Raw genomic sequence first — 26,621 nt, 5'->3', positions numbered from 1 at the left:
TGGCAGGCACAGGGCCTGGCCCAAGCTCAATAGGGAGCAGAGTTGAGGCTCTGCTCAGGTAGGTGCCTGGGGAGGGAAGGCAGCCCAACCAGGAGCTCACCAGGGACGGGGAAGTGAAGTCACTGGAAGTGAGAGAGGGAGCCTCACACTCTGGCTCTCTTCCCTGGTGGGAGGACGTGTTTCGATCTTAACTCTTAACCTCTGATTCAGATCCAAAGAGTGGATTCCTGGATCTGCAGGGGCCAGGCCCCTTTCCCATCCTCCAGCTACAAGTAGATCACATCAGTGGCTCTCCTGTGTCTGACAGTCAGGTATACTGCCCCCCAACCCCGAGCCTCCTACCCTTGCCCTGTGATGTTTTCTTCCCAAGCACCACCTGTCAGAATGCCCATCTAGAAGTGGGCTTGTCTGGCTGTCTCTGGCTGGAATGCAGCAGAGACTGGCTCCTGGAAGGCCGTGTTTTGTTGGCGGCTGTAATCCCACCTCTAGGACAATGCCTGCACATGTTAGACCCCTCAGGAGTATTTACGGGGTGAGTAAATGAATCACTGTCTTACAGCAGAGGCAGAAGTGACAGACCATGGCATTTACAGGCCTGCTTGGAAGGTTGAGACAGACAGACAACTCTAACCTGCCCCCCCCAACCCCCACCCCCGGGGCTGCCCGGCCAGAGGGACAGCCACCAGCCACGTCTATCTATCACCTCTATTTGATTCAGCTCCTGCCGGAAGGCCTTCATCACCGTCTTCACCTGCTCCTCCATGCGCTCCAGGAGCAAGCAAATGTCCTCCGACTGCTTCTTCAGATCCTTCACGTACTGGTCGTCCTTGGCCTTCAGCTCCTAGAGGGCAGCAGAGGGCGGTCGCTGTAGAAGATGGAGGCCGAAGCACCGAGCAGCTTCCACCTGCCACCACCACACACCTCCCCACCTTGGCCAGCAGCCGAGGACGTCAGGAACTGGTGGAAGAGGGCAGGGAGGAAGCAGCTGGAGAGAGTGGGGGGAGCAGGGGCAAACACAGGTTGGGCAGCTGAGCAGGGAAGCAGGCCCCTTTGACCACCGGCCAAAGCTCTCCCCATGCAGGACCCCACAAAGCTGGGGGACCCCAGGAATCCAGGAATGTCAGCTTCATACACAGGCCCACTGTAACTGTGGAGCAAGCCCCAGTCCTTAATTAAAAACAAGAAGTCTGGCATGTGGCCACAGAGCCAATGCTGGCAGAAGGGAGGGTACAGGGATACAAAGGGTAGGGGTAGTAGCTGGGGTTGTAGTGGTGGGCAACTTTTGAGGAGGCGTGAAAAGACACTCCTGAGATATATACAACGATGCAAACCAATGCTACCCCAATACAGGAAAAATTAAATATTAGTGTGAAAAAACAGAAGTTGAGGGAGTTGGGTGGTGGCGCAGAGGGTTAAGTGCACATGGCACAAAGCACAAGGACATAAGGATCCGGTTCCAGCCCCCAGGTCCCCACCTGCAGGGGAGTCGCTTCACAGGCGGTGAAGCAGGTCTGCAGGTGTCTGTCTTTCTCTGCCCCTCTCTGTCTTCCCCTCCTCTCTCCATTTCTCTCTGTCCTATCCAACAACGACATCAATAACAACAACAATTATAACTACAACAATAAAACAACAAGGGCAACCAAAGGGAATAAATAAATAAATTTTAAAAAGAAAAAATGGAAGTTGAAAACACTTATCATCAGTGTCAACTGAATTAGAAAAATAATGTTGAGCCTGGGCAGTGGGGCACACAGTTGAGTGCGCATGTTATCATGCACATGGGCCTGGGTTCGAGCCCCTACTCCCCACCTGCAGGGGGGAGGTTTTAAAAGAGGTGAAGCCTGTCTCAGATGTCTATCCTTCTCTCTCCCTCCCTGTCTCCCCTCCCCTCTCAATTTCTCTCTGTCCTGTCACATAAAATAGAAAGGGAGAAAAGGGGGGATGGCTGCCAGGAGCAGTAGATTTGCAGTGCTGGTACCAAGCCCCAGCAATAACCCTGGTGGCAATAACAACAACAACAATGATGATAATAATAATAACAACATTGAATATTTAAAAAAATATTTATTTATTCCCTTTTGTTGCCCTTGTTGTTTTATTGTTGTAGTTACTATTGTTGTCATCACTGTTTAATAGGACAGAGAGGAATGGAGAGAAGACGGGAAGACAGAGAGGAGGAGAAAAGACAGACACCTGCAGACCTGCTTCACTGCTTCTAAAGTGACTCCCCTGCAGGTGGGGAGCCGGGGGCTTGAACCGGGATCCTTAAGCTGGTCCGTGTGCTTTGCACCATGTGCACTTAACCTCTTCCCTGAATCTTTTTTTAACATGGTGCTGGGGAATAAACTTGGGGCCTTCTCCATGTGTGATAACACTGAGTTGCTTCTATAGCCCAATTTTTATTCTACATTCTTAGAGAGTAAGAGGGAGGTAGAGAGGAAAAATGGGAGAGACAGAGAGAAGAGACGCCAAAGCACTGCTCCACTATCCAGGGAATTCCCTTTGGTGCTGTCCACGGTGCTCTCAGGTGGTGCCAGGAGTTGAATCCAGAACTCTGTGTTTGGCAGGGTATGTGCTCCACCCACTAAACTACCTCCTGGCCCCAAGAGTCATTCTTTAAAACAAGCAAGCATCTGCTATGAAAGTACATCTTTTCATTAGCCAGTAACGCCAAAAAAGTATGAGGCCAGGAGGTGGGGCAACCAATAGAGCACATATATTACAATGTAGCCGGATGTGGGCTCAGGCCCCTGCAGGGGAGGAAGCTTCACGAGCAGTAAAGCAGTACTGTACCCTCCTCCACCTTTCCCTCCCTTCCTGATTTCTGTCCCTCTGTCTCTATTCAAAACAAAGTAAATAAAAAGATGATTCTAAATTACTACAAAGCCCTTTCTCCGGGCTGGAAGTTAGCTGCACTGTGAATAGTGGCGGCGGGAGCCTTCCCCATCTCCCGCTCAGGAGCAGCCAGCCAGGGAGCTGCTCAGCCCCAGCCAGGGTCCTGGTGACCACAGGTGAGTGCCAGGCCTCTACCTGCTGCAGCTCACTGATGAGCTTGTTCTTGTCTTCGATCAGGCCCGCGCAGTGCACCTGCTGGTTGTTGAGCATGTCCCACAGATCCTGGGGGATTCGCTTCTTCTTGCCCTCTTCCCACTTCATGGAGATTTCGTCAAATTTATCCTGGCTTGTCTTGATCTCATTCTCCAGCTTCTCGAGTCTGTAAATTCAGACACAATGACCAGCCCAGCTCCAGATGCTGCCTTCTGATTGAGCGGGCAGGGGCTCAGAGTCCTGGATATGACTCAGATATTCGAGCTGTCTCCACACACACCCAGAAGGAGCTGGAAAGGGGGAGGGGGAGGGTGAGAGGGAGGGGGAGAGGGGCCACAACACATCATCATCCATGGCCATCCCTTGGTGCTGTCTGACCACAGCCCACTGTCCATGATGTTGAAGACCAAATGCAGGCTCTCACTCTAAGGCACAGGATTTACCCATTGAGCCTTCCCAGCCTCTCATACACTTCTGAATAAGATAGTGGCAGGAGTCAGGTGGTAGCGCAGTGGGTTAAGCGCATGTGGCGCAAAGCGCAAGGACCAGCGTAAGGATCCCGGTAAAAGCCTCCGGCTCCCCACCTGCAGGGGAGTCGCTTCACAGGCGGTGAAGCAGGTCTGCAGGTGTCTGTCTTTCTCTCCCCCTCTCTGTCTTCCCCTCCTCTCTCCATTTCTCTCTGTCCTATCCAACAATGACATCAATAACAACAATAACTACAACAACAATAAAAAAAAGACAAGGGCAACAAAAGGGAAAATAAATAAATTAAATTAAATTAAATATATATAGCAGCCACAGCAGTGACCATATGCTGTGGTCACTGGATTAACATCTCTTCCTTGGCTAATGACATGCAACTTTAGACAAATTGCTTTGCCCCTGCAAGTCCCATTTTTCTCTTCTGTAAAAAGGAGAGGGTGAGGGTCACCCCTTCATACACCGGCTGGTGGGTGAAGTGTAAGGGTCTCAGCGTGGCAATCATTAGACTTGGCTCAAGCATCTGACCATTCCTCTCCTAGATCACCAAGAAGTGACCAGTGGAATATAAAGCCAGGAAGCCTTCGGCATTGGCAATAGACAATAGAAATGATGCCTCCAGAGTTCCCAGAGCAGCTGTATGGAGTATGGTGAGTATGTTGAGGACACAACGTCCATGCAAGACAGGGCTGGAGCCAGGCACTGGGGCTGTGAGGCCCCTTCTGAGAACAGTGCTGGGGATTCCCAGACACCTTCTCCCGATTGTGACAGACAGCAACCCCCATAAGGAAGGAATTGTGACCCAGTAACCCTGCTGCTCCCCTTCCTTTTCCCACCTTCCAGGCAGGGACACAGCGTGAGCACATGGTATGAGTCAGTGGACTTTCTCCTTCAGAAATCAAGAAACAGGACTAGGGAGACAACATAATGGTTATGCAATGATTTTCATGCCTTAGGCTCTGAGGTCCCAGGTTCCATGTCCCACAACAATAGAGGCCAGAGTTGAGCAGTCCAGGGAAAGGGGGGAGAAAGAAAGAAAGAAAGAAAGAAAGAAAGAAAGAAAGAAAGAAAGAAAGAAAGAAAGAAAGAGGAGTTGGGCGGTAGCGCAGCAAGTTAAGCACAGGTGGCACAAAGCACAAGGACTGGAGTAAGGATCCTGGTTCGAGCCCCCGGCTCCGCACCTGCAGGGGAGTCATTTCACAGGCGGTGAAGCAGGTCTGCAGGTGTCTATCTTTCTCTCCCCCTCTCTGTCTACCCCTCCTCTCTCCATTTCTTTCTGTCCTATCCAACAATGGCATCAATAACAACAATTACTACAACAATAAAACAAGGGCAGCAAAAGGGAATAAATAAATATTTAAAAAAATAAAAGAAAGGAAAGGAAAGAGAGGGGGAGGGAGGAAGGGTGAGCCATAAAGCCATCTTTCCAAAATCACACTGATATTCCACTGCTTAAGACCTCCATTTTCCCCTCAGTGTCTTGTGAGAGAAAGTTAGGCTCCCTGGACAGGTGCTCAGGGCCCTTCACAAGCTGACTGGCACAGCTAGTGATCAGTGATAAAACTTGTAAAACATTTATAAAGTTTTATTTTATTGGGTAGGACAGAGAGAAATTGAGAGAGTGGGGAGATAGAGGGAAAGAAAGACAGACACCTGCAGCCCTGCTCCACCACCCATGAAGAAGAGGGTTCTGGAAGACTAAATTGAACAAAGTCACTTTTCTTTTTCTTTTTTAACCAGAGCACTGTTCAGCTCTGGCTTAAGGTGGGTGGGGGATTGAACCTGGGACTTTGGAGCCTCAGGCATGAAAATCTATTTGCATAACCATTATGCTATCTACCACAAAGTCACTTTGGGAGGGCCAGGGAGAAATCAGGCTTCCCCATTGGAGGCACCAAGGGGAGGGACCTCACCTCTGCCGCTTGAGCTCCTCCTCCTCCACACGCCTGTGTGTCTCCCGGACGTCCGCAGCCACCTGGATGTTTGTCACCAGCTCCCCACCACAGAGCAGCAGTTTTGTCAGTTTCTGCAAGTAAGCGAGAGCTCATCAAGCTGGTGGGCAGGCAAGACAGCAGAGACAGTACATCAAACTTTCACACTGGAGGCCCCAGAGGTCACAGGTTCAGTCTCCAGCACTGCCTTGAGTCAGGGCTGAGTAGTGCTCCCCAGAAGCCCGGCAGCTGCCTCAGAGAGTGGCCAGTGACTAGCCCAGTGTGTGCTGAGTGCATGCTCCAAGTCACCCACAGAGACTGTCAGCCCACACAGCCATGACCCCATGAGGGACACAGCACACACACATACACACACACACACACACACACACACACACACACACACACTTGAAAAGTGAGAACAGCAGGAAACTAACATAAGACGGTGACGCAGACAAGAAACCTTCCCTGAGCGGACTGCAGGGGCCAGGCCTGGGCAGTGCAGGACTCATGGAGGAGATGGGGCTTACGAGGGTATGTGAGGGTATGTCTGCATAGATGTATGTATCACTCACTTAAGGCACCAGGGTTCAAACCCAGGGCCTCACCCGAGCAAAGCATGTGCTGGCTCTACCACTGAGCCCTCTCCCTCCTGGGGTGGTCTTAATGTAGGGGAAGGCAGCCTGTGCAGGAGAGGCAAGGTGTGGGGAGGGGTGGGGAGAAGGATAAGATTCCAGAAGATGAAAGGCACATGGAGGGGAGCCAGTGAGTCAGCCGCCCAAGTTGCGCAGAATCCCAAGTTAGGGAGCCAGGAAACTGAGGAGGTGAGAAGGGGACAGGCCTTGTGGAAGGAAGAAATCATAGCCAATCACCCTTCTACTCCCTGCCCTCCTCCCACATTCCAGGCAGGGACCCAGAGCGAGCACACTGTGGTTGAGCACGTGGCCTTCTTCCTGTGAGAAGTAAAGGTACAGCCATCAAGGTAGGCAGCTGCACCACAGATGTTCACTCTGGAAAGCTGCTCACGGAAAAGGCTCTAGTTCCTGTCCGCCTAGAGGCTGGGATCTCACAGGACTACCACAGTAAAGATGCACAAAGGCCCAGCAAAGTTCTGGAGGCAAAAATACAATATTAATGGGAGCCAGGCGGTGTTGCAGCAGGTTAAGTCCGCGTGGTGGAAAGCGCATGGACAGGCATGAGGATCCCGGATTCGAGTCCCCGGCTCCCCACCTGCAGGGGAGTCTCTTCACAGGTGGTGAAGCAGGTCTGCAGGTGTCTATGTCTATCTTTCTCTCCTCCTCTCTGTCTTCCCCTCCTCTCTTGATTTTCTCTGTCCTATCCAACAATGACAGCAATAACAACAACAATAATAACAACAACAATTATGATACACAACAAGGTCAACAAAAGGGGGAAATTTTTTTTTAAATACAATATTAATAATAAAAAAGAATTTGATTGCCTCCATGGTTATTGCTGGGGCTCAACACCACGCCTAGTGGCTTTCTTTCTGTCTTCCTTCCTTTCTTTTTCTTATTCTGTTTGACAGGACAGAGAGAAATTAAGATGGAAGGGAAGACAGGGAGAGCTGGGGGCCGAGCCCATCCGCCGCCCTGCCGCTCCCTACCAGCCTGCTTTCTTCTTTCTGTTTGTGGCTCTTGCTCTGGTCTTCCTCGCTCTCCTTCTTCCCATCTAAATATTCTCCAAGTGCTTCCCTGTGGTGGAGAAACAAAGCAGAGAAACTCAAGTTATTTCTAACCCATCTTCTGGTTTTATACAAAAGCTGTGTGCCTGGTGGAAGGACAAGGTGTGGTGTTAGGGTGCCGGCAGAGCGCACCTTGGCCACGCACGGAGAGCCGGGCTGAAGCGCACACGCAGGGCTATGTCGTCTAGCCCTCCCCCGCTAAGAGAATTGGATTAGTCCTATTAATTTTGCGGGCCTGCTTGGCCCCGCCCCAAGGAACCCGGAGAGAGAGTTCCGGAGTTCGAGAGTAAGGGAGAGAGGGTTCCTGAGTTCGAGAGTGCGAGAGTTCCTGAGTTCGAGAGTTGCAGAGTTACAGAGTAAGAGAGAGTTCCACAGTAGAAGAGTTTCAGAGGGTTCCCGAGTACGAGAGTTCGAGAGTTCCTGAGTTCGAGAGTAAGGGAGAGGGTTCCTGAGTTCCAGAGAAAAGGAAAGAGTGCTTGCGCCGCCGCAAAGAGACAGCCGAGTTCTGTTTGGTGATTAGTTTGTCTTAGTTTGTGAATCGCTGTTCCTGAATAAAGAAATACAGCTTCCCTGCCCAGCCGTTGTCTCCGCGTCTCTGTTACCCGCCCGTGAAGCTAGACCCGCCCGGCAAGAGCCTCCGAATTTTAACAACAGGGCTATCACATGGGAGCACCCGCTCAGGAGGAATCCCATGGGCAGAGGAGAGGCACTCTGGTGTCCCTCCTTCCTTCACTGTCTCTCTCTCTCCCTCTCTGTCTCTTACCCTCTATGTAGAAAAAAGAAAAGAATCCTCTGGGAAAAGCGGAATGAAGTTGCATGAAGCCCTACTGAAGGTCTGACAACAAAAATAAAATGTTAATTAAAGAGAATCTTTATTGTCACCAGGGTTATTTCTGGGACTCAGTGCCTGCATGATGGATTTTGGTAGACATTTCCCACTCCCCTTTCTTTTATTTGATGGGACATAGAGAAAATGAGAGAGGAAGGGAGGGAGAGAGGGAGAGAGACACACCTGCAGACCCACTTCACCACTTGTGAAACCTCCCCCTGCAAGTGGAGAGTTGGGATTTGAACCCAGGTCCTTGCACATGGTAATGTGTGCTTAACTCAATGAGCCATCACCTGGCCCCTCAATTATACAATTTTAAGATTAAAAACAGACAGAAAATTGGCTGTAAATAAAGAGTGAGTCCATTTTAGAATAAGACCAGCATTAGAAAAAACAAACTGCTGAAAGACAGCAACAAAGTGGTAGCTTAGGGGCTGTCATTTCATGAGCCAGAGTGATGCTCTGGTTCCCTGGACACCACTGGCCAGGATGGCATGGCAGTGGGTGGGCCGTGTGGACTGCACTCTGGAGAAGCAGTGAGCTCCAGAGGTTGAGCTTGAGTGATAAAGCCGGAAAGCCAAGGCACTGCCCGGCTTAGCCACCCCATGAAGCATGAAGCATGAAGCATGCTGGGACTCACCACCAAACAAAACCATAGCTTGCTGCCTCCTAGTGGCCCCTGGCACTAAGAGAGCAGCTCAGTGCCTGCAGGCCACTGCAGTTCCCAGGGTGGTCATTCTCCACTCAGTAGAAGCATACCAACAAGGGAGACTGTATGGGCACACACAGTAGCTGGCAGAAAAAGCTGCCCGCCCCAAGCAGGATCTGGACCAGGGAAGGACAGGCCGAGGCTCCAGTGCCAGAGGCCAGGCCATCTGGGTGGCTTGGTCCAGCACAAACTGATGTCTAAAGATGCCAGGCCATCTGGGTGGCTTGGTCCAGCACACACTGATGTCTAAAGATGCCAGGCCATCTGGGTGGCTTGGTCCAGCACACACTGATGTCTAAAGAGGCCAGTGGTGGAAACGCCGCTGTGTGGAGCTGTGGAAAGTGCCTGATGGGGTGTCCCAGCTCAGGCTCTGGGATTCTAGAGCAACAGAAGGTCTGCCTTTAAAATAAATGAATAAATAAAATGAAGCAGAGGCTGTGTGGTGATGCACCCAGTTAAGCACACAAGTTACCAAGCACAAGGACCCGGGTTTGAGCCCTCACTTTCTACCTACAGGGAGGAACGCTTCACAGGTGATGAAGCAGGTCTGCTACTGTCTTTCTCCCCCCCCCCCCCCATCTATCCCTTCTCTCAATTTCTCTCTGTCCTATCCAATAAAAAAATTGGATGGAGAGGGAGTCGGGCGGTAGTAAAGCAGTTAAGCTCACATGGCACAAAGCACAAGGACCTGCGGAATGATACCAGTTAGAGCCCCCGGCTCCCCACCTGCAGGGGAGTCACTTCACAGGCAGTGAAGCAGGTCTGTAGGTGTCTGTCTTTCTCTCCCCCTCTGTCTTCCCCTCCTCTCTCCATTTCTCTCTGCCCTATCCAACAATGACGACATCAATAAAAACAACAACAATAAAAACAACAAGAGCAACAAAAGAGAAAATAAATATAATAAAAAAATTGGGGCGGAGGTAGATAGCATAATGATTATGCAGAGACTCTCATGCCTGAGGCTATAAAGTCCCAAGTTCAAACCCCCACACCACCATAAGCCAGAGCTGAGCAGTGCTCTGGTAAAAAATAAATAAATAGAGCAGATCGCTTTCTCTCCTCTCCTCTCCTCTCCTCTCCTCTCCTTTCCTCTCCTCTCCTCTCTCAGATCAACTAGGAATACCAAAGGAGACCACCTGGGACCGAAACAAGACAGGACTAGAATGACCACAGGAACCCAGTAAATCACCCGTGAGTACAAACTCGTGTGGCTGGTGACAGAGACGAGAGAGGGGCCTAAGGAGAGATTAAGTGACTGCTAACAGTTCAGCAGTTTATCAGTTGAGACACCACCTCCAGTCTGCTCCACCAACAAGGGGACAGCTGAAGGGAGGAGAGGACTCCCCAGAGACTCACCAAGTACAACTCTGAGTCTCCATTGCTACTACCCTCAGAATCTGGAGCAGCAGCAGGGAGGGACACCAGGGGACAGAGATCTAACCAGGAAACTCAGGAGAAGACCTATACCTCGGTGGCATAGCTGAGGGGCTGTGAAAGTCTCTTTGCATAACCACTGGATTATCTCTGCCACACCCTGCTTTATCTCTTGGTCAGGAGTCAGTGATTAAGCTGAAGCCTATTGATAGTTTAAAAGCCCTCAGGTTCCCATAGCCTACAGGGAAGAAAAAAAAAAAGAGGCTTTTAAACCACTGAGCTCCAACTCAGAGATTTAAATACTATTGAAACAACTGTTAACTTCCACCACTGTGAACCCTTTAATTAACTTACTTAGACACAAGTCAATCCAGGCAATAGTGATCAATAATTTGAAAAGTACTGATAAAGGGAACTCATAACATAATATATAAAATGGTTAAAACAAAAAGAAGAAATATTGGAGAATCGAACCAGGACAAGAGCCCAGCTAAAAGTCCTCCAGAGGGTGAAGCACAAAATAACGAGTTCAAAATCCAAACATTAGCTAAGGAAATAGTAACAGGAGTGAGTAAAGAATTTGAAAAAATTGTAATCAGAAATGCAGGAACAACAAATGAGAATATGGAAGAAAATTCTAATTATCTCATGGTTATTAGAGAGCTGAAAGCTGAAATCGCTGAGCTAAGAAGGCAACTAGCTGAACAAGCTAAAACAGTATCAGAGCAGGGCAACAAAATAGATGAACTCCAGAAAGCAGTAGAGGGCAGAGAGAATACATTCTATGAGGCTGAAGACAGAATTAGCAAGATTGAGGATGAATTAGAGACAACTAAAAAAGAAGTAAGAGATCTCAAAAAGAGATTAAAAGATGCTGAAAACAACAACAGAGTCCTATGGGAAAAAAAACAATATACGCATTATTGGCATACCAGAGGAAGAAAGAGAAGGAGAGGAAGAAACCATTTTCCAGGCCATAATAGCTGAAAATTTCTGTAGTCTAGACAACATCAAAGACATAAAGATTCAAGAAGCCCAGAGGGTCCCAAACAGATTTAACCCAGACCTAAAGACACCAAGACATATCATACTTAGAATGGAAAGGAATAAGGATAAAGAAAGGATCCTGAAGGCTGCAAGAGAAAAACAAAGAGTCACCTACAAAGGAAAACCCATAAGATTAGCAGCAGACTTCTCCATACAAACACTACAGGCCAGAAGAGAATGGCAAGATATCTATTGAGTGCTCAATGAGAAAGGCTTTCAGCCAAGAATACTATATCCTGCTAGACTGTCATTCAGACTAGATGGAGGCATCAAAACCTTCTCAGAGAAGCAACAGTTGAAGGAACCAACTATCACCAAGCCTGCCCTGAAAGAAGTTCTGAAAGGTCTCCTATAAACAACCAGACCACCACAAATAGGACATATATCAAAACACTCTAAAACTCTATAAGAATGGCGTTAAAATATCTTCAATCTTTGATATCAATAAATGTCAATGGCCTGAATTCACCTATTAAAAGAGTCTCTCTCCTTCTCCGGCAGGGTGTCCTCCAGGGGAAAGGTAACGGGCTGGTTCTTTCTCGTTCATGACAGGGGTGACATGAAGTAAAAGACACCAGGGGACTCTTAGCGTGAATCTAGAATCTGAGTCCTTAGAGTCCCAGAATCCTAGAGTCCGCTTATTAGCAACGTGGACATGAGTTAAATAGAAAAGCAATGAAGTTAATTATTGTTGAAATATGACAGAAATTACAGGTTTCTTAACAGTCAGCAAGCCCCCAAGGTAGGGGGCTGGTATGACAGGAATTGATGAGATATAAGACAGTTATTCTCCATAACAAAAGCAACTTAATTATCCAAAGGTATTTGAGAGAAGCATAGGGGTTAAACCCGTAGGGTGAGACAGAGAGAAGATGGATATCAAAAGGCCATATAGTTTGGAATTTCTCTTGTCTGGGGTCTGAGGTGTGTGATGAAGTGTGTGATAAGGTGTGTTCTTCTGTGATCAGAAGGTGACTTTGAATAAGTGAATCTGCGGCCATGTGGCCTGCAGTTAATGGAGGGAAGTACTGGGGTATCTGTGGGCCTGAGAGTCAAGAAGGAAAGAACCAAGTCTGAGTTTTCCCCCTTATGCTCACCTCGGTTGAGAGAGACTTACCAAGAGGTTATCTTCTCAGACCTCCATCCAAAGATGGGGATGGTTCTCCCTAAGCTCTATCAGGCTCACACATGTTCCCAACAGGCTTTCAGCCAAGAATACTATATCCTGCTAGACTGTCATTCAGACTAGATGGAGGCATCAAAACCTTCTCAGAGAAGCAACAGTTGAAGGAATCAATTATCACCAAGCCTGCCCTGAAAGAAGTTCTGAAAGGTCTCCTATAAACAATCAGACCACCACAAATAGGACATATATCAAAACACTCTAAAACTCTATAAGAATGGCGTTAAAATATCTTCAATCTTTGATATCAATAAATGTCAATGGCCTGAATTCACCTATTAAAAGACACAGAGTAAGAAGATGGATCAGAAAACACAACCCAACAATATTCTGTCTACAGGAAACCCACCTAACTCAACAAGACAAACACAGACTTAAAGTGAAAGGATGGAAAACTATCATACAAGCCAATGGCCCACAAAAAAGGGCAGGAGCAGCTATTCTCATATCTGACATGATAGACTTTAAAATAGATAAGATTAAAAAAGATAGGAATGGACACTACTTAATGCTCAGAGGATCAGCCAATCAAGAGGACTTAGGAAACAAGAAAAGGCACAAATAAACAGCCTGATTGCACATCTTAAAGACCTAGAAGAACAACAACAAAGGAACCCTAAAGCAACGAGAAGGTCAGAAATCACTAAAGTTAGGGCAGAAATAAATAACATTGAGAATAGGAAAACCATACAAAAGATCAATGAAAGTAAATGTTGGTTCTTCAAAAGAGTAAACAAAATCGACAAACCTTTAGCCAGACTCACAAAACAAAAAAGGGAGAAGACCCAAATAAATCGGATAGTAAATCAAAGAGAAGATATCACAACAGACACCGCAGAAATTCAACATATCATGCGAGGCTTCTATGAACAACTGTATGCCACCAAGCTAGAGAACCTGGAAGAAATGGATGATTTCCTAGATACCTACCAACTTCCAAAACTAAGTCAAGAGGAAGTGGATAACATGAATAGGCCCATCACAGCTAATGAAATTGAGTTATCAAATTAATGAAATTGAAGTTATCAAAAATCTCCCCAAAAATAAAAGTCCTGGACCAGATGGTTTTACAAATGAATTCTACAAAACCTTCAAAGAAGAACTAATACCTCTACTTTTAAAAGTCTTCCAGAAGATTGAAGACATTGGAATACTCCCTGCCAGCTTCTATGAAGCCAACATCACCCTGATACCAAAAGCAGACAGGGACACAACCAAAAAAGAAAACTACAAACCAATATCTCTGATGAACATAGATGCAAAAATATTGAACAAAATTCTAGCCAACCAGATACAGCAGTATATCAAAAAGATTGTTCATCATGACCAAGTGGGGTTTATCCCAGGCATGCAAGGTTAGTTTAATATACGTAAATCAATCAATGTGATCCACCACAACAACAAAAGCAAGACCAAAAACCACATGGTCATATCAATAGATGCAGAGAAAGCCTTTGACAAAATACAACATCCCTTTATGATCAAAACACTACAAAAAATGGGAATAGATGGAAAATTCCTCAAGATAGTGGAGTCTATATATAGCAAACCTATAGCCAACATCATACTCAATGGTGAAAAACTGGAAGCATTTCCACTCAGATCAGGTACTAGACAGGGATGCCCACTATCACCATTACTATTCAACATAGTGTTGGAAGTTCTTGCCATAGCAATCAGGCAGGATCAAGGAATTCAAGGGATACAGATTGGAAGAGAAGAAGTCAAACTCTCCTTATTTGCAGATGACATGATAGTATACATAGAAAAACCTAAAGAATCCAGCAAGAAGCTTTTGGAAATCATCAGGCAATACAGTAAGGTGTCAGGCTATAAAATTAACATTCAAATGTCAGTGGCATTCCTCTATGCAAACACTAAGTTAGAAGAAATTGAAATCCAGAAATCAATTCCTTTTACTATAGCAACAAAAACAGTAAAATATCTATGAGTAAATCTAACCAAGGAAGTGAAAGACTTGTATACTGAAAATTATGAGTCACTACTCAGAGAAATTGAAAAAGACACAAAGAAGTGGAAAGATATTCCATGTTCATGGGTTGGAAGAATTAACATCATCAAAAAGAATATATTACCCAGAGCCATCTACAAATTTAATGCTATCCCCATCAAGATCCCAAGCACATTTTTAGGAGAATAGAACAAATGCTACCAATGTTTATCTGGAACCAGAAAAGACCTAGAATTGCCAAAACAATCTTGAGAAAAAAGAACAGAACTGGAGGCATCACACTCCCAGATCTCAAACTATATTATAGGGCCACTGTCATCAAAACTGCTTGGTACTGGAACATGAATAGACACACTGACCAGTGGAATAGAATTGAGAGCCCAGAAGTGAGGCCCCACACCTATGGACATCTAATATTTGACAAAGGGGCCCAGACTATTACATGGGGAAAGCAGAGTCTCTTCAACAAATGTTGTTGGAAACAATGGGTTGAAACATGCAGAAGAATGAAAGTGAATCACTGTATTTCACCAAATACAAAAGTAAATTCCAAGTGGATCAAGGACTTGGATGTTAGACTAAAAACTATCAAATACTTAGAGGAAAATATTGGCAGAACTCTTTTCCACATAGATTTTAAAGACATTTTCAATGAAACGAATCCAATTACAAAGAAGACTAAGGCAAGTATAAACCTATGGGACTACATCAAATTAAAAAGCTTCTTCACAGCAGAAGAAACCACTACCCAAACCAAGAGACCCCTCACAGAATGGGAGAAGATCTTTACATGTCATACATCAGATAAGAGTTTAATAACCAACATATATATAGAGCTTGCCAAACTCAACAACAAGACAACAAATAACCCCATCCAAAAATGGGGGAGGACTTGGACAGAATATTCACCACAGAAGAGATCCAAAAGGCTGAGAAACACATGAAAAAATGCTCCAAGTCTCTGATTGTCAGAGAAATGCAAATAAAGACAACAATGAGATACCACTTCACTCCTGTGAGAATGTCATACATCAGAAAAGGTAACAGCAGCAAATGCTGGAGAGGGTGTGGGGTCAAAGGAACCCTCCTACACTGCTGGTGGGAATCAAATTGGTCCAACCTCTGTGGAGAACAGTCTGGAGAACTCTCAGAAGGCTAGAAATGGACCTACCCTATGATCCTGCAATTCCTCTCCTGGGGATATATCCTAAGGAACCCAACACATCCATCCAAAAAGATCTGTGTACACATATGTTCTTGGCAGCACAATTTGTAATAGCCAAAACCTGGAAACAACCCAGGTGTCCAACCACAGATGAGTGGCTGAGCAATTTGTGGTATATATATATACACAATGGAATACTACTCAGCTGTAAAAAATGGTGACTTCACCGTTTTCAGCCCATCTTGGATGGACCTTGAAAAAATCATGTTGAGTGAAATAAGTCAGAAACAGAAGGATGAATATGGGATGCTCTCACTCTCAGGCAGAAGTTGAAAAACAAGATCAGAAAAGAAAACACAAGTAGAACCTGAAATGGAATTGGCATATTGCACCTAAGTAAAAGACTCTGGGGTGGGTGGGTGGGGAGAATACAGGTCCATGAAGGACGATAAATGACATAGTGGGGGTTGTATATTGTTAAATGGGAAACTGGGGAATGTTATGCATGTACAAACTATTGTATTTACTGTTGAATATAAAACATTAATTCCCCAATAAAGAAATAAATTTTAAAAAAGACTTAAAAGAAAAAAAGTGTGGTGGCACACTCAGTAGTACAAACATGTTACACTGTGTACAAGAACCTGGATTCAATCCATTGCTCGTCACCTGCAGAGTGGGAAGCTTTACAAGAATGAAATGGTGCTGCAGTTGTCTCACTCTTTCGCCCTCCCGTCTCTATCCCCCCCACCCTTCTCAATTTCTGTCTGTATTTATCTAAAAATAAAATTATATCTGTAACTAAAATGTAAGTGTCTTTCTATAGCAGTGGGCTCATATAGGCAAGAAGCCTCAGGGAAAACCCTGGCAACCAAAAAGAAAACATTTGAAATGCTGGTTCAGAGAGTGAGGGAGGTAGTACTCCTACTGGGGTGGAAACATGCAATAGATAGCAGACCATTTATTTAAAGTTTTAGGTTACAATAATAATACTGCCTCTGTTACTAGATTTGAGCCTAAATTTTCTTTGTGTAATATATATATATATATATATATATATATATATATGTTTTTGTAAATTTTGCTTGCTATATTTTGGAGAAACTTGCTACTTCATGAATTTCTGAAATAAACCACTTTTAAAGGAGAAAAAATAAATAAATAAATAAATAATAGGGGAATGGGGCAGCAGCACAGCAAGTTAAGCGCACGTGGCACAAAGCTCAAGGACCCCAGCTCCCCACCTGCAGGGGAGTCGCTTCACAGGCGGTGAAGCAGGTCTGCAGGTGTCTATCTTTCTCTCCCCCTCTCTGTCTTCCCCTCCTCTCTCCATTTCTCTCTGTCCTATCCAACAGTGACATCAATAATTACATCAATAAAACAACAAGGGCAACAAAAGGGAATAAATAAATAAAAATAGAAAAAAGAAAAATGGCCACTGGGAGCAGTGGATTCATAGTGCCAGCACCGAGCCCCAGCAATAATCTTGGTGGCAATAAAAAATCATTTTCGGGAGTTGGGAGGTGGTGCAGCAGGTTAAGCGCACGTGGCACAAAGCGCAAGGACCAGCGTAAGGCTCCCCACCTGTAAGGGAGTCGCTTCACAAGCGGTGAAGCAGGTCTGCAGGTGTCTGTCTTTCTCTCCCCCTGTCTTCCCCGCCTCTCTCCATTTCTCTCTGTCCTAACCAGCAACAACGACATCAATAACCAAAACAATGTTAAAGGGCAACAAAAAGGGAAAATAAATATTTTTTAAATTATTTTAAAATTGTGTATTGCACCAAAATAAAGAACTCTGGGACGTGGGGGGGAGGGCTCATGTCCAGGAACATGATGGAGGAGGAGGACCTAGATGGGGTGTTAGATTATTACCTGGAAAACTGAGAAATGTTATATATGTACAAACCACTGGATTTTGGATGGGGGTAGACGGCATAGTGGCTATTCAAAGAGACTCGCATGCCTGAGGCTCCAAATTACTGTATTTTACTGTTGACTGTAAATCCTTAATCCCTCAACAAAGAAAAATTAATAATTAAAAATAATAAAAGGAGATCAGGGAGCCAAGCTCATAAGAAGGATACAAAGTGGCCATCAGTTCATCACCAGCTGGATTCCAGCAGAGGCTCTGGATCACCCAGGCTGGATGGCAGCAGTCCTTGGTTCAATGGGAATGAGAACTGAGGCCAAGGCTGAGAAGGGTTGAGGGCCCAGACCCCCCCTACACACACACACACACACACACACACACACACACATACACACACACACATACACATACACACACACCAAAGTTGCACTGGAGGATGCAAACCTGGCCGTGAGGGGACTCCCAAAAAGTACCAAGGGGACCAGCCCATCCTGCAGCTCAGGAGGAGACCTCTATGACCAGATGCAGGAGAAGAAGCAGAGACCCAGATTGGGGTGCCTTGCTTAGGGGTGCCTTGCTTAGGGAGTTCGGGTTGAAAGTGGGCAGCAGCAACATTACAACTCCCCCAAGGGGTGGCCTGGAAAGGGAATAGTATCTTGTCAACAGGCAGAGGGAGCTTCAAGTGGCACACAAAGTCACCCTCTTCAGTGGAAGAAAAAGTTTCCTGCAGAGGGAGTCGGGCAGTAGCACAGCAGGTTACTACAGGTTACTACAGCAGGTAGGTGGTGCAAAGCGCAGGACTGGCATAAGGATTCCAGTTTGGGCCTCCGGCTCTCCACCTGCAAGAACTCGCTTCACAGGCAGTGAAGCAGGACTGCAGGTATCTGTCTTTCTCTCCTCCTCTCTGTCTGTCTTCCCCTCCTCTCTCCATTTCTCTTTGTCCTATCCAACAACAACGACATCAATAACAACAACAATAACTACAACAATAAAAACAGTGAAAAAAAAGAAAAAGAAAGAAAAAGCCTCCTGTAGACCCCCTAGTCAGAGCCCCTGGGAGGCAGCCCCCACACTCAGCATCCAAGCCTCAGGACGCAGAGGACCCGCACAGCAGAGGTGACCCACCGTGGCCACGTGGCTGCCCGAACCACCAGTCCCACATCAACAGGATGGTCGCAGTGGAAGTGCCCTAGGACAGACTCTGGACAAGTGGGTACCAGCCTCCAGAACAGGGGCACAGAAGTCCCACGTGGGGGACTCCCTGCAGGTGGGGGGCGGGAGGTAGCACAGTGGGTTAAGCGCAAGGATCTGGCTTTGAGCCCCCGCTCCTCACCTGCAGGGAGTGGTCACTTCAAAAGCGGTGAAGCAGGTCTGCGGGTGTCTTTCTCTTCCCCTCCCTGTCTTCCCCTCCTCTCTCGATTCCTCTCTGTCCTATCCAACAACAACAACAACAGGAATAGCAATAACAAGGGCAACAAAAATGGAAGTAAATGGCCGCCAGGAGCAGTAGATTCGTAGTGCAAGCCCCAGCAATAACCCTCGAAGCAAAAAAAAAAAAAAAAAGCCCCAGGTCTCGCATTTAAATGCCTGCAGATGACTGAGCAGTCACTCCTAGCCTGCACACACCTCCAGTCTCCAGTCTCCACAGCTCTGGTGTCAGCAAGGCCAGAATCCATCCCCTGAGGGGTGCAGGCTTGCTGGGACACAGTGACAGTCCCACAAGGGCCGAGTCCCCCTCGTGCAACTGAAGCACAAGGTTCAGCTGCCTCCTGGCTACTTTGCGTTCCTGTGTGATAAGAGAAGCTTCCTCGCTGACCTGGCAGGACAGAAGCGACAGGGGCTGTAGACAGTGAGAACAGTTAGGAATCCAGGGGTCCCTTGCAGCTCGACACACACGTGGGGTCCACCAACCCCTCACGAGAACTGTCGCCGCATGACCTGTGTCATCGCCCCCCCAGCCCGGTGTCACTGTCACCCGCTCACCGCCGCCGGGCTTCCAGACGAGCCGCAATGCGGAGGCGCCGGGCCTGGATTCGCTCCTCGGGGTTGTCCGAGTGCACCGAGGGCCCGTGCATTGGGTTGGAGATGTGCTCCTCCTCATCCTCTAGGATTCCCAGGGACCCTGCCGGATTCATGGTCGCCGCCTAGGCGCCACGGGTCGCCTGTTGCTAACAACAAGCCGTTGCTAGGGAGTGGCGGTCACCTGATCCGCTGCTGGGTGCGCGCGCAGCCTCGGGCCACGCCCCCCCCCCCCCCCCCCCCCCCCGCCAAGGTCCGGGCTGTTAGCTGGGAAACAGAAGAGCCCGGTCTGCGTGTGGGCTCACCGCTTACTGTCTGATGATTGTGGATTCATCCCTTATTCATTGAGCTGATAATAGCCTGGCTGTGTGTGTGGGTGCGGTAACATTTTGAAGAGGTGTGAAGTTGTACTGTTGTATTATCAATATATGAACATACGTAAGAGTCTTGTAAACCAAGTTCAACTCAAAAACAATCATTTCAAGCTGAACTTAGAGATCTCTTCATTTCTGTGAAGCAGCCCTCTACAGCCTCTTGGGAAAACCCCCTGAGTCCTACTCATTATGGTGGGGTGGAGAGGAGTCTTGTTAAAATCATTTTTTCAGGCAGGGGTAGATAGCATAATGGTTATGCAAACAGACTCTCAGGCTCCATCAAGTCCCACGTTCAATCCCCCACAACCATCATAAACCAGAGTTGAACAGTGCTATGGTAAAAATAATAATAATTTCTAGGACGATAGTTATCAATAGTGTGTGGTCCTACAACAGAAATAGACACACAGATCAGGATATAGTTGAGAATCCAGAAACAAATCCTCACATCGATGGGCAGTTAATTTAAAACAAAGGGATCCAGAAGATTAAATGGAGAAAGAGAAAATCTCTTTAATAAATGATGTTGGGAGCTGGGTGATGGCACACTTGATTGAGTGCACATTTACAATGAGCAAGAACCCGGGTTCAAGCCCCCCCCATCCCCGTCCCCGTCCCCACCTGCAGCTTTGTGAATGCTGAAGCTGTGCCACAGGTTTACCTCTCTCTCTCTCTCCCCCTCCCTTCCTCCCTCACTGCTCCCTCGCTATCTCTCGCTTCCTCTCAATTTCTGGCTGCCTCTATCCAATAAATAAAGACAATATATATTTTTAAAGATTTTATTTATTTATTCATGAGAAATTATAGGAGAAAGAACCAGACATCACTCTGGTACATGCGCTGCTGGGGATTGAACGTGAGACTTCATGCTTGAGAGTCCAATACTTTATCCACTGCGCTGCCTCCCAGACCACAAGACAATAATTAAAAAAATAAATAAATAAATGATGTGGGAGTTGGGCGGTGGTGTAAAGTGCAAGGACCAGCAAAAGGATCCTGGTTTGAGGCACCAGCTTCCCACCTGCAGGGGAGGCACTTCACAGGCAGTGAAGCAGGTCTGCAGGTGTCTTTCTCTCCCCCTCTCTGTCTTCCCCTCCTCTCTCCATTTCTCTCTGTCCTATCTAACAACGACGACAACAATAAAACAAGGGAAACAAAAGGGAATAAATAAATACTCCATAAAGTGGTACTGAAGTAGGGAAGAAACATCGTGTGGAGAGTCTAAATAAAGCTAAGCCAAGTTCACACCACTCCGTCATTCCACATACCTTCTGTGAAAAGGAATGAACTCACCACCGTTCCACCCCCCTGGTTGTTTGACTGTTAACAATGTTTGTTTTTTTTTATTTATGATAGAGAATTAGAGCATCAAGTGGGGTTTCGAGATAGTATAATGGTTATGCAAAGAGACTCTCAAGACTGAAGGTCCAAAGTCACAGGTTCAATCCCCCATACCACCATGAGGGCTGAGCAGTGCTCTAGTTAGAAAAACAACAACAAAAACCCATCTCTCTTGGCACATGCAAGGCTGTGAGGTCTTGGACTCAATCCCTACACAATGGCCAGACCAGGGAAGCTCCATGGATGGTGAAGCCATACGCTGGCGTCTGCTGTCTGCTCTCAATATTTTCTTCCTCTCCAGGTATATAAAATTTAAAAATTGGGCTGAGGAGGCTATTCAGTGCTAATGTGCATGTGTGAGCTCCTTGGTTTATTTCCAGGCACTGAATTTGTAAAAAGTTTGAAACAATGCAACCCACTTTTGATGTAATAATACGAGTTTATTATTTTCTTAAGAGTGATGCTAGAAATGCTGGAGAGGGTGTGGGGTCAAAGGAACCCTCCTGCACTGCTGATGGGAATGTCAATTGGTCCAACCTCTGTGGAGAACAGTCTGGAGAACTCTCAGAAGGCTAGAAATGGACCTATCCTATGACCCTGCAATTCCTCTCCTGGGGATATATCCTAAGGAACCCAACACATCCATCCAAAAAGATCTGTGTACACATATGTTCTTGGCAGCACAATTTGTAATAGCCAAAACCTGGAATCAACCCAGGTGGTCCAACAACAGATGAGTGGCTGAGCAAGTTGTGGTCTATATACACAACGGAATACTACTCAGCTGTAAAAAATGGTGACTTCACTGTTTTCAGCCCATCTTGGATGGACCTTGAAAAAATCATGTTAAGTGAAATAAGTCAGAAACAGAAGGATGAATATGGGATGCTCTCACTCTCAGGCAGAAGTTGAAAAACAAGACCAGAAAAGAAAACACAAGTAGAACCTGAAATGGAATTGGTATATTGCACCCAAGTAAAAGACTCTGGGGTGGGTGGGTGGGGAGAATACAGGTCCATGAAGGATGATAAATGACATAGTGGGGGTTGTATTGTTAAATGGGAAACTGGAGAATGTTAGGCATGTACAAACTATTGTATTTACTGTTGAATGTAAAACATTAATTCCCCAATAAAGAAATAAATTAGTAAAAAAAAAAAAAAAAAAAAGAGTGATGCTAGAAGATGTCTCACAGGCAGAAGTAGGGCTGGCACAAGAGAGAGAGGTGTGAGGGAGGGGTCATGGTGACGTCCGCCTGGCTGGTCACCAGCAGCCAGAACTTGGCCCTCTTCTGGTAGACACTGCTCTAGAAGCAAACCTGACTTTGGCTCATAAGCTCACAAAAGACAAACACACAGAAAATGCACTGATTTCAGCTAGAAATGAGTGTCATGTGGTCAGAATACCTCTGTGACTGACCTCCAGAGAATCAAGCTGTCACAGGGAAGTTTCTGGATGGTATTAATACTGACTGCAATGGATTCAGGGGCCTATGGTGGGTGTAACATGTCACAAAGACTAGCTGGTGTCCCTGGGGCCTGTCCCTCCTATCTTGGCAATGTTTTAGGTGAGAAATACACAACACTAGTCATCGGGGCATCCCTTTGCTGTGCTACGGGTGGGCATCTTCGTCCAGCTGGCAGCCTATTTCTAGAAAAAGAATAGCAGGTTGACTAGATTTTAGCCTACTAAGTCAAATCACACACACACAACTAATTCTCCACATGTAGTAAGTTGCACATCCCCTTAATTGGGTTTGGAGATTCCAACACTTAGGTTAGTTCTTGGTTGATTCCTCTTTCAACTGGTGTGAGTTCTATTAAAAATGGAAACTCTAATGGCAACTATGAATTATTCATTTCTAGCTATCATTAGAACTGCCTCACCATCATCTTCACAGCCTACCTACAAAAGGACAGAGGTGGGAGGAGGAAGGGCAGTCACGAGTATGAAATATGACTTGGGAAAAAACCCATGGGCAAAGCAGCAGCGAACTACAGATTAGCAGAATCTTTGCACCTGCCTTATGCCAGTCACTGTGCTCCATACTTGGCCCAAAGTATTTCTAAAAGAATGAGTAACTGCACTCATGACAAATCCCATCAGAGAGATGAGGGAGGGAGGGGGCTTCAAACAAAAAGTAATCTGCCCTGAGTCAGTGTTTGCAAAGGACGTCTGGAGAAGTGAGCACAACGATGAGATAGTTTGAGTCAAGTGCATGCCTTGCCATAGTGTGGCTCAGGTTTGAGCCCCAGCACCACACGAGAAGTGCTATAGCACTGCAGGAAGGTCTCCTTGACTTAGCTGAAAGAAAAACAGTCCTGGAGTGGCCATACTACAAGTGCAAGGCTTCAGCTCAACAAGAAGGGTCAACAAGATAGCTCACTGGGTACAGCGAACACTTTACCATGCTTAAGGAACAGAACCACATGGGAGCACCATGATGGCAGCACAGATGCTGGAATGGTGCTATAAGGAGTAATGGAATTGGGTGGGGGGAGACAGCATAACGGTTATGCAAAGAAACTCTCATACCTAAGACTCCAAAGTCCCAGGTTCAATCCCCCACACCACCATAAGCCAGAGCTGAGCAGTGCTCTGGTTAAAAAAAAAAAAAAAAAAGAGTAATGGAATCCTGCCTACACGAGGCTGTGGCTCTTAAGAAAAAAACAAACAAACAAAAAAAACAGGCTGGCCTGTGGCACAAGCTTTGGGTCCATGATTGCTCAACAATTTGTTTGGCTTTGTATGTTAACTCTCTTTTCAGTCACCAGGTTCCAGGTGTCATCAGGATGCCGGCCAGACTTCCCTGGATTGAAGACCCCACCAATATGTCCTGGAGCTCAGCTTCCCCAGAGACCCACCCTACTAGGGAAAGAGAGAGGCAGACTGGGAGTATGGACCAACCAGTCAACGCCCATGTTCAGCAGGGAAGCAATTACAGAAGCCAGACCTTCTACCTTCTGCAACCCACAACGACCCTGGGTCCATGCTCCCAGAGGGATAGAGAATGGGAAAGCTATCGAGGGAGGGGTTGGGATATGGAGATTGGGCGGTGGGAATTGTGTGGAGTTGTACCCCTCCTACCCTATGGTTTTGTTAATTAATCCTTTCTTAAATAAAAAAAAAAAGAAAAGATTAAAAAGGGTCTGTAACTTTCAAAACTGCCATTTCCAGAAGCTAAAAAATGTCGTAAATATACTGACCACCTAAAAAAAAAAAAAAAAAAAAAAAAAAACAGGCTGGCCTGTGGCACACTGACTTGAGCAAACGTTATGATGCACAAGGACCCAGGTTCAAGCACACCAGTCCCCACCTGAAGGGGAGAAGTTTCAAAAGTAGTGAAGCAGTACTGCAGGTGTGTCTCCTCCCCCTCTTCCCTCTCAACTTCTATCAAAAAAAGTTAAATTAAAAAGACAATACAAGAAAAATCGTACGCAGGCACAGAACTGCAGAGGTATGTGAGCAGAAGGGGAAGAAGAGGGCCAGAAGAGGAGCAAGCTGCTGTGAGTCACCAGGTTTTTGCCAAGTATACACAGAAGCAGAGACAGGTGTGTACACCCACCACGGGTGCTGGCTCTGAGCTGGGGTTTGAAGAGCAGGGGACGACTGCTTGGGCAGCCAGGAAGCTGGGCGCAGGGGATTAATAGCAGGCAGCCAGAGAATCCATCTGGGCTCAAAGAGGGGGCATTTCCTCCTTTAGCTTCTTAAAAATCTTAAAGATACCTCAAGGAAATTGAAAAAGACACAAAGAAGTGGAAAGATATTCCATGTTCATTGACTGGCAGAATTAACATCATCAAAATGAATATACTACCCAGAGCCATCTACAAATTTAATGCTATCCCCATCAAGATCCCAAGCACATTTTTTAGGAGAATAGAACAAATGCTACCAATGTTTATCTGGAACCAGAAAAGACCTAGAATTGCCAAAACAATCGAGAAAAAAGAACAGAACCGGAGGCACCACACTCCCAGACCTCAAATTGTATTATAGGGCCGCTGTCATCAAAACTGCTTGGTACTGGAACATGAATAGACACACTGACTAGTGGAATAGAATTGAAAGCCCAAAAGTGAGCCCCCACACCTATGGACATCTAATCTTTGACACAGGTGCCCAGACTATTAAATGGGGAAAGCAGAGTCTCTTCAACAAATGGTGTTGGGAAAAATGGGTTGAAACATGCAGAAGAATGAAACTGAATCACTGTATTTCAAATACAGTAAATACAAAAGTAAATTCCAAGTGTATCAAGGACTTGGATGTTAGGCCACAAACTATCAGATACTTAGAGGAAAATATTGGCAGAATTCTTATCCGCATACATTTTAAAGACATCTTCAATGAAACGAATCCAATTACAAAGAAGACTAAGGCAAGTATAAACCTATGGGACTACATCAAATTAAAAAGCTTCTTCACAGCAAAAGAAACCACTACCCAAACCAAGAGACCCCTCACAGAATGGGAGAAGATCTTTACATGCCATTCATCAGACAAGAGTTTAATAACCAACATATATAAAGAGCTTGCCAAACTCAACAAGACAACAAATAACCCCATCCAAAAATGGGGGAGGACTTGGACAGAATATTCACCACAGAAGAGATCCAAAAGGCCGAGGAACACATGAAAAAATGCTCCACGTCTCTGATTGTCAGAGAAATGCAAATAAAGACAACAATGAGATACCACTTCACTCCTGTGAGAATGTCATACATCAGAAAAGGTGACAGCAGCAAATGCTGGAGAGGGTGTGGGGTCAAAGGAACCCTCCTACACTGCTGGTGGGAATGTCAATTGGTTTAACCTCTGTGGAGAACAGTCTGGAGAACTCTCAGGAGGCTAGAAATGGACCTACCCTATGATCCTGCAATTCCTCTCCTGGGGATATATCCTAAGGAACCCAACACATCCATCCAAAAAGATCTGTGTACACATATGTTCTTGGCAGCACAATTTCTAATAGCCAAAACCTGGAAGCAACCCCGGTGTCCAACAACAGATGAGTGGCTGAGCAAATTGTGTATATATACACAATGGAATACTACTCAGCTGTAAAAAATGGTGACTTCACCGTTTTCAGCCCATCTTGGATGGACTTTGAAAAATTCATGTTGTGGGTGGGGGAGATAGCATAATGGTTATGCAAACAGACTCTCATGCTTGAGACTCCAAAGTCCCAGGTTCAATCCCCCACACCACCATAAGCCAGAGCTTAGCAGTGCTCTGGTGTTTCTCTCTGTCTCTATCTGCATCTCCCTCAAAAATAAAATAAATAAAATATTAAAAAAAAAAAAAGAAAAGAAAAATTCATGTTGAGTGAAATAAGTCAGAAACAGAAGGATGAATATGGGATGCTCTCACTCTCAGGCAGAAGTTGAAAAACAAGATCAGAAACGAAAACACAAGTAGAACCTGAAATGTAATTGGCATATTGCACCAAGGGTGGGTGGGTGGGGAGAATACAGGTCCATGAAGGATGATGACATAGTGGGGGTTGTATATTGTTAAATGGGAAACTGGGGAATGTTATGCATGTACAAATTATTGTATTTACTGTTGAATA

The 26,621-nt window shown here is 46.0% G+C and overlaps 1 protein-coding gene across 1 annotated transcript in view; it reads right to left on the bottom strand.

Moving 5' to 3' along the window:
• DRC1 (dynein regulatory complex subunit 1) overlaps positions 1 to 19,467 on the bottom strand; it is a 50,611-nt gene extending 31,144 nt beyond the window's left edge. The window contains exons 1-5 of the mRNA XM_060186701.1: positions 19,296 to 19,467; positions 7,087 to 7,174; positions 5,442 to 5,554; positions 3,031 to 3,214; positions 704 to 841 (exon numbers count right to left, since the gene is read on the bottom strand). Of these exons, the coding sequence (XP_060042684.1) occupies positions 704 to 841; positions 3,031 to 3,214; positions 5,442 to 5,554; positions 7,087 to 7,174; positions 19,296 to 19,447 (675 nt within the window). The 5' untranslated portion in view covers positions 19,448 to 19,467. The remainder of the gene's footprint in view (positions 1 to 703; positions 842 to 3,030; positions 3,215 to 5,441; positions 5,555 to 7,086; positions 7,175 to 19,295) is intronic.
• Positions 19,468 to 26,621: the final 7,154 nt, after the last annotated feature.

This window comes from Erinaceus europaeus, chromosome 3, assembly GCF_950295315.1.
Source record: "Erinaceus europaeus chromosome 3, mEriEur2.1, whole genome shotgun sequence".
Taxonomy (NCBI): domain Eukaryota; kingdom Metazoa; phylum Chordata; class Mammalia; order Eulipotyphla; family Erinaceidae; genus Erinaceus; species Erinaceus europaeus.
Note: the sequence above shows the minus strand (reverse complement) of the source record. Positions and strands in the feature narration are given on the sequence as shown.